At 38.1% G+C, this 12992-nt stretch overlaps 1 protein-coding gene across 1 annotated transcript in view; it reads left to right on the forward strand.

Moving 5' to 3' along the window:
• Window positions 1-329: 329 nt before the first annotated feature.
• hs2st1b (heparan sulfate 2-O-sulfotransferase 1b) overlaps window positions 330-12992 on the forward strand; it is a 36089-nt gene continuing 23426 nt past the window's right edge. The window contains exon 1 of the mRNA XM_056751226.1: window positions 330-726. Coding sequence (XP_056607204.1) covers window positions 603-726 — 124 coding nt within the window. The 5' untranslated portion in view covers window positions 330-602. The remainder of the gene's footprint in view (window positions 727-12992) is intronic.

Here is a 12992-nt window from a genome sequence, read left to right on the forward strand (position 1 = left end):
AAAAAAACAACAACAGGGGCACCATGTAAACACACTGGCTTTTAAAGCGTTAAAGTTCTGAAAATGATTGAAAGTTTGGTATTTATGATAAGAACTGATTCTAGTGAAACAATATGGATATATAATATTTTTATGACCGTGTTTGGAAATTTCCTTTTTTATCCATTTTCAGTCAAAGAGGATGCGCAAGGGTTAAAACATCCTGTTCATGATGCATTCCTTCAGTCTTTTTCCATGTCCATCTCCAATCCGAAAGATGGAGCTCTAACTACCTTCTCTTTTCACTCGCTTCATTTCAATCCAAGGAGGAATACAACCACAATGTTGTTGTGTGACGCAGAGGAGCAGCGGCTGATCGGGGCTGCATGGGTGTGCATCACACAAAGCATGAGTTTGACAAAATACAACCTACAGCAGACAGACAGACTGAACTGCCTTGTGTTCACTGATGTATTGGGTTACAATATCTGCAACTTTGCTGTATTTTTGCGCAAAATCCAGATCGTCTACTGGAGTCGATATAACTGCTCTAGTAACGGATTGATCAACGCTTCTCATTCACATTTTACGGCATGACATGTAGATAATCATCCGATACTTTGATGGGGCTCCTGAGGATCATGATGCCGCCCAAGTTCATGCTCATGGCTGTTCTGGCGTTTGGAGTGGCGATGCTATTTATCGAGAACCAAATTCAGAAGCTGGAAGACTCTCGGGCAAAGCTGGGTAAGACTGAGGCTGGGTCTCAAACCTTTTAAGCTATTATATACCTTTTTTGGCATCCGATGCATTCTAGCTCTCTGTTCTAGACAGACAGAGAATTTACAATAGATTCGTAGATTTAACATAGGCGAAACTACAACGCAGTGATGCTCTAGCTGGCTTTGTATTGTATTGTCTTGTCTTGTCTTGTTAAACACAAAGCACCTGGACTGACTAGAATTTATTCTGAATAAACAGCCGGCTACATGCTTCGCGTTATGTGGTTTAGTTTTCCTTAATATATGTGGAGTTTACAAAATTAATGTATCATGCTTTGTTTTAATGTGTCACAAATCACAGCATTATTTAAACCACATGCCTCTATTATTTCTTGTGTCCAAAGCATTATTGCTATGTATCAAATGATCTGAGTGAATAGTGCATCTCTGATCCATACGCTCATGGTGAGGTACATTGAGCTGGTGTGTTTTAATCACACTCTCCAATGATCCCTAAAGAAAGGTCTCCTGCAAAAGAGGTGTTTCCACACATAATTGCACAACTGCTGAAAAAGGGTTTATAATCTCAGAGTGAAAAGTAGGCGTGAGAATGGTTATGGTCCAGTTACAGCGCTCATGTGGAAATCATTGAGCCTTTACTAGTGTGGAAAACCAAACTTTGCGGGAGCAGAAGAAAAGCAGTTCTAAGGGCTCTAGACCAATGGTTCTTAACCTTTGCATGGACACGCCCCCCTGTAAACCCTTTTAAAGAACTGAAGCCTCCCATACTTGGGCTGGGCGATATATATCGCGGTTCATGCTAATTAAACATGTCTAAATCGATTCGATATATTTGCACAGCTCTTCCGTGAACTACGGCTATTTGATCAGTAGGAGGTACTGCTCGATCTAAAATACCTGAAAATACCTGAAATGGTTTGAAGAACAGCGATAAAATATGACCACTGGTATTTCCTGCATTGAATTGTTCTTCTTCTGTTTCCCATATTTGGAATTTCTGGGCAAGAGGGACCTCTGGCTTTCGGATGTGGCGACTTTTAAACGCAAGTCATTGTGAAACTGAGAGCATAAGAATGGGCTGGGTGTAAACGATTATTTATTAAATGATTAATCTGACAATTAATTTATCGATTAGTCGACTAATGTAAAGATTAATTGAACGGTTAATTTATCGATTAGTCGACTAATGTAAAGATTAATTGAACGATTAATCTAGCGGTTATTTTTCTGTTGCTCGATTAATAAAAAACATAATGTATCTCAAATAAATACCAACAAAATCTTAATAATATACTTTATTAAACAACAGATCTGCACAGCAAAAAATATTCTGCTTTACACAAAATAAAATATTGTACTATTATACAAAATGAAAGACCAGCCTGTTTACTCTTTACAGTACCAACATAGCTCTCTTGTTCAAAAAATTCAAAAGTTTTAGTGCAAAAAAAAACACTGTGCAAGTGCTCAGAGTGTTAAACACAATATAAAATTCCTGTTTTTGCATATATTTTGCGTGCATTGCATCTCTTTCCCAAGATAGGACGCCAAGGTTATTTGCTTTGTTCTAGAAAAAACGAAAGCAATGGATATAAGAACAACAGCAAGACTGTGGGGTATTTTAAACAACACTTTACCTCATTGTAGTGCTATGCTATGATTCGTTTATTTGAATGCTAACGTGGCTATCTAGCAGCTGTGCACTTTGGTGGTGCTAGGCTAATCAAGTAACCAATGTATTTTAGCTCTCTGTGCAGTTTGTTCCTGCTAGGTTCACGTTATCTAACGTCAGCTACAATAGATAGCTGTGTTCTGCAGCCGTAAGCTAGCTTCCATTCAAGCCAACATTAGATGATAACTAACATTTGCTAAACACAGCTGTCTAGGCGCCAGTAGCTACCTAGCATGAACAAACTGCACGGAGAGCTAAGATAGTTAGCTAGCACCTCCAAAGTGCGCAGAGCTCAAGCTACACTACACAAACATGTAATTAATTTAGCCAACGTTAGTACTTACTTGTCATTGTCTCCTCCTCTAGTGACAATGGGGTGCCTCCGTTTCAGATGCTCCAACATTGCTGGAGTTGTATGCCAACTCCATTTGGCAAAGAGCGCAAATAACGACACCTTTACATATGGGACTTAATTTGAAGTATTCCGATATTCCCATACCCATGTATTGCAAAAATATAACGTTGACGAAATACATTGTGGATAGATAATATAATGTGTTAAATACATGTATTTTGTATATAATTTATATATATATAAAAACTATATATAAAGAAGGAAAATATACCTATATATGACAGATTGATTTTAAGAGATCAGATTATAAATGTTTCAACCCTGCTGATAAAAACAAAAGAAACCATCACAGAAATTAATGGTTTCCATTAAAACCATTACAAAATTGTAGGGTTTGGGGCATTATCCCAAAAGGATTAATCTAACAGTTCACGAGAACGGTGGGCGTTTCATTGATTTTAACACGAGCGAGAGTTTATTCGCAGTTTATAATACAACTATTATAGTTGTATTATACAATCACCCACTCATGTGATCGAGATATCAAGGACGTAATCATTTTTAAACTTTTTCACAGCTTATCTCATGGAGTTATGTCATAAACATGGTCGCTTTTGTCTTAAGTGAGCGTAAAAAGTTGAGAAAGAAATCAGATGTGAATACATTAGTAACAGCAGGACAATATTCGTGATATTTGTCTGGTTGATTTGAACCAAACAAATGCTCAAAAAGGTGATCACTTTTTTTGAGGGCCCATTTATGTTACCCTGCTTTGATCAACTGTGATCGCATTACTACCTGTTGTGGATGTGACTTAAGCCATATCATCACATATCACATATACATTTTAACCTAAGGTTTTGTTATATAACAGTGAATCGTATTCAAGCGAACGTCCTTTAAGTGTCAGAACTGAAAACGACCTTGTTACTGAAATTACAACCGTTATTGACACCAGGCTCAGCAAACTGCAGGTCCTGGAACTCACCTATCTCTATTGATAGGTTGAACACTGCCTCCACAGTAAAATATCAACGACTTCTTCTCTAGCCCCACCCACTGGTTCTCAAATGACTTTTGCCATACATAGTACTAGAGGTGCACAGATTGACCGGTCAGAAACCGGAATCGGACGGTTTTCGCATGATTGGCCGTGACCGGTGACCGGCCGGTCAGTGTCATGTCTTGCCGATTCGAAGCCGATCATATGTTGTAAGCAATGCGAGCAATAACGTCAAATACGCAAGTAAGTGTCCGTTCAAGACAGCTGTTTTTCACGGCTTATTTACGCTCGTGACTGCGTGGTTCAACCGAACTTCACGATTCTCCGCGCGCGCACACAAATCATGTAGTGCACAGACAATGTTTGACTGTCCAGTAATTCACCTTTGTTGCTCCGTCTACTTCGGGTATGTACTACATCCTTACTGTGATGCTAAACTCTGACACATGCTAAACTCATGTTGAAGCCGTTCACTATGTGTAAAACAAATGTAAATTCCATTCAACCTGATTAATTGTCTAAAACTATGGTCATTTCACTGAGGTAAATTGAAATTCAACATGACTTGAAAAAATCAAAACTATAAAAATGAATAAATCAACCAATATTTGTGATATATTCCTGATTGAGTTCTTTACTAACACAAAAAAGGGCAAATACATATACATATTTAGAGTAGAATTCACTGATAAGATTTTTAACTTTTTATTGAAGTGGCAGCTAAAATCAACCCACTTCTTTTAGGACTACAGACCCAAGATAAAGACAAGTTATTTTACATTTCAAAAAAATAAAATAAAGCCATGATAGTTTCATAAGCAGAAACAGACAAGAATAAAATTGAAGTATTTTATTGTTATCTTAGACTTTTGTGAGAGTACAAAAATCAAAAAGGTTGATTAAGTTTAGTTATATTTTATTATTTATACTTATTTTCAGTCACAGAGTTCTTTAATTTAAAAGTTATTTGGGCAAGAGAAGATTCTGTAATTTAATGCAGGTTGTAAAACTGTATTTAGGGAAATTGTAATGTTCAATAATTTATGTAATGATAATAAAAAAATATGAAAAAATGTGTATTGAAGAAAAGTTAATGTTTTTTTATACACTGTCAATTATAGTTTGTTGAATATTTTTCAAGAGCGGCTATCCCCGTGTCATATGTGCAAAAGTGAGGACTTCTGTCTTTTTATTTAGAATGACCAAACAACAAACATTCAACATTGTGCAGTGCCTGGTTGTGGAAAAACACAGTCGCTCCATTTGAATTCTGATATTAGGAATGCTTGGTTGAAGTTTATTTTATGTACGTTCCTGCTCACATTGGTAAAAATCATTGTCTCATATCATCTCTGATTGTACTTTTAAAAGCCCAACGCATGGCATGCCAGTCTCCGCTCCGTGCATACGGGTATAAATGGAAGATGACACCGAGCAGCGGACTCGTGCACTTCCCCTGGGTGTTTCGCTAGCGGAACTCTGTGTCTATCAGAGTGAATTTCCTAAAAGAGCTGAGATTTCCTACAGCTGAGATCTCCAGACATATCTGCCCACTGTAAGCTTGGATGCGGCTGCCTCGTCCTTGAACCCGACGGACTCGATGCCTGCTTGGCAGCATGCTGAAGTAGCGTTCGTTGATACGGCATGTCCACACTGCAAGCATATGTCGATCAAGGTGTTGTGGTCACATGTGGCTGTGTTCTTTTTGGAAGCAGCCACGAAATCGTCTGCTTCCCGTTCACACTTACCAAACCCATCTCCAATGGGCGGCAGTCAACCGACCCATAACGGACTCACACAGGTGCGTGATGAGATTTCCGCTGCAGCATCAGAAGGCGACTTGTGAGCATTGGTTGAGCATGGTCTTCGGCTGGTTGAGCCCTGGACGAGGCTGACGCAACGCATTTCCCACATCGCTCACGGCTTGATTCTGATAGATGCATGAGGAGCTCTCCAAGTTGTGCACGCACAGGGACCTCGTGCTCTCGCAACTCGACCGAGTAGGCCTGCGGGTCAACTGGGAAAAGAGTAAACTCTCCTTTGCGTAGAATAGTGATGCTTGGATGGCGGTTAAGTCCGCGGGCGCTGCGGATGATCCGCGGGTCGGGTAATAAAAAAATACATTCTGGTTAATTGCTTTTCCAAAGGACCCTACCCCGTTACCTGCTGGAAAAGTTCAGAGAAAAGGTTAGGATCTGAACACTCACTCTCCCGTTCGCTTTCCGTCGCAAGGAGCGAAGGACGACATTCCCGAGGCTTCGGTGGTCCTGAAGGACACGGCCAGCACTTGGTCAAACCCTAGCTAGTTCCGACCGAGCAGAATTGGTACGGGTAGGTGGTCTATAATCCCCACGTCCATCTCCCAGGTTCCCTGTCGTGTGTCACGGTAATCCGGCGAGCTGGGACTTGTCGGGTATCGCCATGGACTGAGTTTGAGTCGGCAGATGAACAAGAGACCTGATTTTAGCATGTAAACATGGAAAACGTATATTTTTCAAGAAATACCCCTTTAAATTCACTTTTCATAATGTTGTTAACTTTGACCCTTATATAGCGCTTTTCACAATGTGCATTGTTCCAAAGCTTTAAAGGGGCAAACAGGAAAAACAAAAAAGGTAAAACACAGCACAGTGCATGGTGTTTATAGAACGATATAACAACTGAAAGTAATTCAAAATGTGTAGGTCGTACATGTGCAATTACTTGTCTTGAAAACTGGTCGCAAAATTCGATTTAGTGGCAGTCTAGACTGGAACCCTGATATAATTGTTTTTAATGTTTTGGCAGTTGGCCATCCAGCAAACTGATATAACCCCACTCGATGTCATTGTCCATCACGATGTTTAACTGTAGATATTGTCCGATGCCAATTTGGTAGACATTGCCCAACCCTACTCTAAGCAGTACGTAACAATTAACATATTTTGCATGTGCTCTATCATGAGAAGACACATTTTTTTCCAGATAAGTTTTGTTTTGAAAACAGCCAGCCAGAACACAATTTTGCGTTTTATTTTATTTATTTTATTTTATATCTCATCTTTTAATGCAATTTTTATGGCACAGGGGTAAAGAGATAATTTTACGGTTTCACTTTTTAAGAATGTGACATGTATTTACTATAGCTTTCCTGTGGCTCATAGGTTAGACCATGATGTTAGCAATGCCAAGGTTATGGGTTCAATCCCAGGGGATTGCACATAGTTAGAAATACAATCCGGGCCGGACTGGCCATCTGGCGTTCCGGGAGCTTTCCAGGTGGGCCGGAATGGACGCTTGACGGATGTATTATAAATGCGACTGCATGCAACGCAAATGCAGAAGACTTGTATGCATCAGCACCCCCCCTTTCGCAGACTTAACCATGCACCATGCTTTTAATTTAGTTTTCTGTTCTCATGTCTATGAATACTTTCATGCGTGTCATGTGGACATTATTTATCCCTTACTCTGAATCTGAAAGACTGTTAATGGTTCCTAGAATGTATTTTAGGCATGTTAATGAATCAGTCATTTCATTTCGATGAAATTGAGTGTGGTGCATTGGCTGTGTAAAACCTACAGCTCAATGCTTTCTCTGTGTTGTCTGAAAAAGCCACTACAGATATTGCTTCTGTTAGAGATGCAATGAAAGTGACAAGGGACAGATTTATGCTGTCAACCAATTTTTTCTTAGACATCTGACACATAATTGAATCTTACTTTATAAATAGCAAAAACCGTCATGAGGTCAATTTTTTGCCATTCAAAGTGGGCCGCTTTCACATGCGTTTCTAAATACATATTTCACTGGGCATTTGACTTGCATAAAAAACACACATCATATCTGATCTTAATTCAGAGGTTGTTGCTTGTAAAGCAATGTAAAGTCTGTGTGTTAGATGAAACTATGATACCTGAGCAGATCTCATTCCATGGGGTCAATTTTAACGTAGGATCGAGCTCCACTTCAAAATGTGCAAAATTTCCTTTTTTATCTATGAAATGGCATACATTCGCTATGTTAATTTCATGCATTATAGATGTTTTTTATGTTATGTCAATGGCTACGTGTTTGGTTAAAACATTTTACTTAATTTATATTAATATTAATATATATAAGGGTCAGTGACAAAAAATGATATCAGATATTTTAAAATATACTTATAATTTCTGCACCGTACTAGAGTACCTGAAAATGTCAAATGGCGAGACTGCCAAAGAATGAAAAATATTTTATATTTTATCTACCTGGTTGGAATGTAACCATACTTATACAGTGTTTCCCGTAGGTTTACAGCTTTGGGGGGGGGGAGGGTTGGGGAAAATTGACGAGAAATCATTTCCTTTTCATGTGCTATCTATCTATCTATCTATCTATCTAGTCACATACATTGATTGTCTGGAGGGTAATACTTTGTAAAATTTAAAAAATGTTACATATAAATATAAGTAAATGTATTTAAATCTTTTTAAAATTGACTTTGGCAAATAACCTTTGTTAAATGTATAGAAGTATTTGTTAATATTAATGGGCCAGAGCTTAAAAAAGTAAAGAACTAAAAAAAGATTTATAAATACTAACAAATATATTGCTCATTCATTGTTCGTTAATGTTAGTTAATACCTTTATATGATAAACTAATTTTAAATGGGATTTTTTTTGGAGACGGTTTAATTTCTATGATGCATTTATTGGAGAATAATCCTGTCAGACGCGACGCTGTTCTGAACGTCTGTTCTGAACGTCATCACGTGACATTCCCATACAACACGGAGCCATCTGCATAGCGTATTAAATATCTCTTGTCTTATTTAATCAGCAGATTTACAATGTCCTGACTAAAAACATTTTAAACACACATATGTAAATAGTGTGCATAGCGGCATGTAATTCATTAATATACATTTTAACCGCCATCCGGTGATGAATGGACTTTTGATGCTTGTCAGGGGCAGGATGCGCAACACTTAGACTTGGAGCAGGAGAGCTACTCCGGCTGCTACTCGCAGTGGAGTGAGTTTTGCCATCTTCAGTTCCCTGTGAGCGCTTAAAAAACGCAAATATTTTCATTTGGTTTTCATCTGATTGAAGCGACATATTTCCCGCCGCGCGCTCTCTGTCCGCTAATGTTTGTTTGTGTGAGCGCGTGTGCGCACTCATTGGGATAATTGTAAACGCGCAAACACAGACTGAAAAGACATGCCATCGTGGAAATAAGATAAATAACATATTACTTAAGGGTTATTTAGTTTGTTTAATAAAATAACAAATTGTAATCTGGCGCTATAAAGAAAATCAAATCAAATTTACTTGACGTCCATGGGTGGCGGGGCGAGCAGTTAGGAGGGCGGGGCGCCCCCCTTATATAATGGTAGGGGAAACACTGTTATAAAATGATAGTTTATTTTAAAATGTCACACGAAAAGAGATTTTATTAGTTATCTCAAAATATAAATTGTAATAATCTTGGACAAATTATGTTAAAAAGGCTAGAAACCATATTAGTACACTAAACTAGATGCTTATCTTTAATAACACAAACACATACATTTTCTTGTATATAATTATATTTAAATGAAAAATACTGGTTATACCAATTGAAAATAACGACTTGACCATCTTGCTTCTACAGCCAAAGGCCATTGTTTGTTAATTACATTTACACTGAAAATCAAGCAGTGTGTGAAGTCATTTTATTTTTCTCAATGCTGAAAAAACATCTGATAACAAGAAATCATCATGTCTCGTACTGTAACTACAGTTCAAGGGTATACATTGTTAAATGCTAAAATGTAGTTCATTGCTGCTAATTATACATCCAGTGGAGGGTAATGTGTTCAAGCATAATGATTTCTTTTTACTTTGCCGTCTAATCACAGCGTAGGAGGGGAGATACAAATACAGCATCAACCAATCAGCACGCTCACAAGCACTAAAGTTGTGCATTTTCTTATGCGTTTAAATACTTGGGTTAACAAATATAAGAGGCACAGAGAAGGCTAATGGTGCAACCTGGCTATAGCCTAATGACATGGGAAAGCACAGAACCTCTTCTTTTGTATGGTTTATCTATTCTTTTGTAGAATCCGTTGCAATTAGAGGTAGGACAGCTGATCGGATTTGTATTTTATGTGAAAGCCAATCTCCAGATTTAGACTGACTGAGTCAGAGCCGTCCCAAGCATGGGGCGTGGCCCAGTGTGAGTTCGAAGATGTGGGGCCCTACCTAGCTGGCGCTTTTTCTGTCTTAATATTAAGGATTTCTTCCTTAATACAGCGCTGTACCGGAGCTTTACAACAAACTCAGTGATTGCGTTTACATGCACAAAATAAACGGATATCTATTAAAAATCAGCTTATAAAAGAAAACAGTTTTCATGTGTTTACATACATATCAATAAACCGGCTACTCAGAAAACAAACCGCGTTTACATGGAAATTTGAGACTTAGCAGGTTTATCATGTTCAGTGACATCACCATCGATAGTCTGTTTGTTAATTAAATATGCAGTGGGAAATGCGTATATCCACGTACGTCAACAGTATCTGCAGTAGTTTTTACAAGCAACGTGAAATCTGGGCAAAAATCTACCTCTGCTCAGAAAACTGTTACATGCGTTTACATGACCTTACATGTTATCATTTTATTAAGCATAATCTGAGTAAGACTGCGCGTGTAAACACACTCAATGACACAGATGAGAAGCATATTAGCACCTGTCTGCTAACATGTAGAGAAGCTGTTTTCCCATTATTTCAAAGTGAAAGTTCAAAGATATTTATGCAAATACCACAGAGTGAACTTGCAGTATTGTGTTGAGTGTTTTAGTTTTGAGGCAAATGAAGCTCTGCTATTCTGTCTCATGAGGAAAAACTCCTGTCTTGCTGCAATAAAAGTATTTAAACTATAGTATGCTGAACTGTTAAATAGTAATATTTTAATATTAACAAGCTTTCATGTAGCTCAGTTATTAGAGTATGGCGCTAGCAACGACAAGGTCATGGGTTTGATCCTAGGGGATTGCAGATACTCGGATACAATGTATAGTACAATGCAATGCAAGTCGCTTCGGATAAAAGTCTCTGTCAAATGCATAAATGTAATTGTTAATATATCTTAAGCGTGCACCTTTCACGAGAAAAATACAAGTATCGGATCAGGACTCGGATCTGCAGAAACTCAAAATTAAATGACTCAGATCGGGTGCACAAAAAGTGTGATCGGGACATCCCTACTTTATATCAAAATCTCAAAACAGTGTTTCATTGATCAAATACGCATATAGAATTTCAATGCACAAAGTCAATAGTAGTTTACATTTAGCTACATTGCATTTGTGTGAGAGGCACTTGCCATTGTAGTAAACAACAAAACCTGTAAATACTCTATTTAGTAATGCTCTCACTCGTTTCTGTGAAGGACCAGGCTGGGCGAAATATTTTGCGATTCACGCTAATTATACATACACATTCTATGTCTTATGCACTGCTCTTCCGTGAACTAAGTCTCTTTGATCAGTAGGAAGTACTGCTTGATCTAAATTCACTAGGAGATTGAGTCTTTTTTATCATGCATTTGAAAAAGCAACACTCGTCAAACATCATCACTATAAATATACTTTATTATCATGAAAATACCTGGAAAGGTTTGAAGAATAGCGATAGAACATGACCATTGCCATTTCCCGGAACTAATCGTTCTTCTTCTGTTTCCCATATTCAGAGTTTCTGTACAAGAGCGCCTTCTGGCTTTTGGATGTGGCGGTATTTAACCATAATTCATTGAGAAACTGATAGCATAAGATCGAACGGCATATCCCCCAGCCCTACCAAACACATTTGCAGCTAACTCTTTCCATAGGGTACAGGCACTCTTTCAACTCGTGCAAAGCAGCGTCAGGGTTAAACACATGAAAAACAGTATGACTTACATAGCTCAAATAATTATTTCAAATAAGCTCATACTTCAAACACCAACTAAAACACTAAAATCAATTCAAGATTTTTACATTATTTTTATTATTGTTATTCAGAGTATTTACATTTCCCCTTGCTGCGGGTCCCCCTGGATTGCACTGCCCAAAAGATGGCCCTGGATTTATCTCTACCAGTGGTATCTTGAGGCAGGAAGTGTCAAGGTAATTAGAGAATGTTTAATTGACATAGCTCAAAATAGTCTGAGAGAAGTTTTGGAAGAGCATCCATCTGATGCTGTGATGTGATTCTTCACACGCCCCAACTGATTTGATTTACTCAAGCTGTAGATTTGTAGGTCATACTTATGAATATTACAGTAAAATGGTAAGTTTTCCGACTGCATTTAGAAGGATGGTTGGTTTTATAGATCTTGACCACAAACTCGAAGCACATAATCAGATAGCAGGTGCTTATTTTTTAAGAGCCACATACACATATTCTTGCAGCTACACTTTGGTCACAATCAAAGACAGTAAGAATGAAAATGACAAGAAAAGAGAGACTCATGGACAGTTAGAAAGAAATGGCGGGGGCACATACATTTTCTTTCCTGTCAAGATTATCTTGGTGTCAGTTGAGTTTCTTTGCCTCAATATTTATAATTTATTGCATGCAGGAGTCCACAATGAAGTGCGAAAACGTTGGACTCTTGGCACTGCAATTTCCACTGAACTAGTGCAGCATGTAAAAATTCAACCACATGCATGATTTTTGAGGAAAAAAAATAAAAACAACTGAGGACTCTGAAATATGTTTTAGTCGAGATGAATACAGTTATGCAAGGTTGATGTAATAATCTTTGTTGAAGGAGGTTTGTGTTATATGCAGTGGATTAAAATATTCATGATCCTCCAGTTTTCTATGTGGAAGTCTAGTGTGGTTAATTGCTTTTATGCGTTTCATTTGAAGGAGGGTCCGGTGGCTCAGAGGCTATCAACACTCGAGTAGACCACTGTCTTCAGTCATCCAAATTGAGAGCTCCATTTCACCCTGTTTGAATTCCCACTCTTATGTTGCAAGAGTTCTTTTAGTAGTATATACCCATTACTATTTAATGGCAAAAGACTTTGTGCCAATGTTTTTAAAGCGGGCGTAACACAAGGGGTTTCTACCAATCTCATATTAATCTTGTGTACCTATAGAGTAGTATTGCATATAGTACTTCATATTTAGTTTGATCACATTTATAAATTATAGATACAGCATTTCGATTGTTTCCGAAAACATACGGTGCGTGCGGGGGGAGGGGTAGGCTGAACCAAAGCAGGTGCGCACCCATTG

Source organism: Triplophysa dalaica, chromosome 6 (genome assembly GCF_015846415.1).
Source record: "Triplophysa dalaica isolate WHDGS20190420 chromosome 6, ASM1584641v1, whole genome shotgun sequence".
NCBI classification, from domain to species: Eukaryota; Metazoa; Chordata; class Actinopteri; order Cypriniformes; family Nemacheilidae; genus Triplophysa; species Triplophysa dalaica.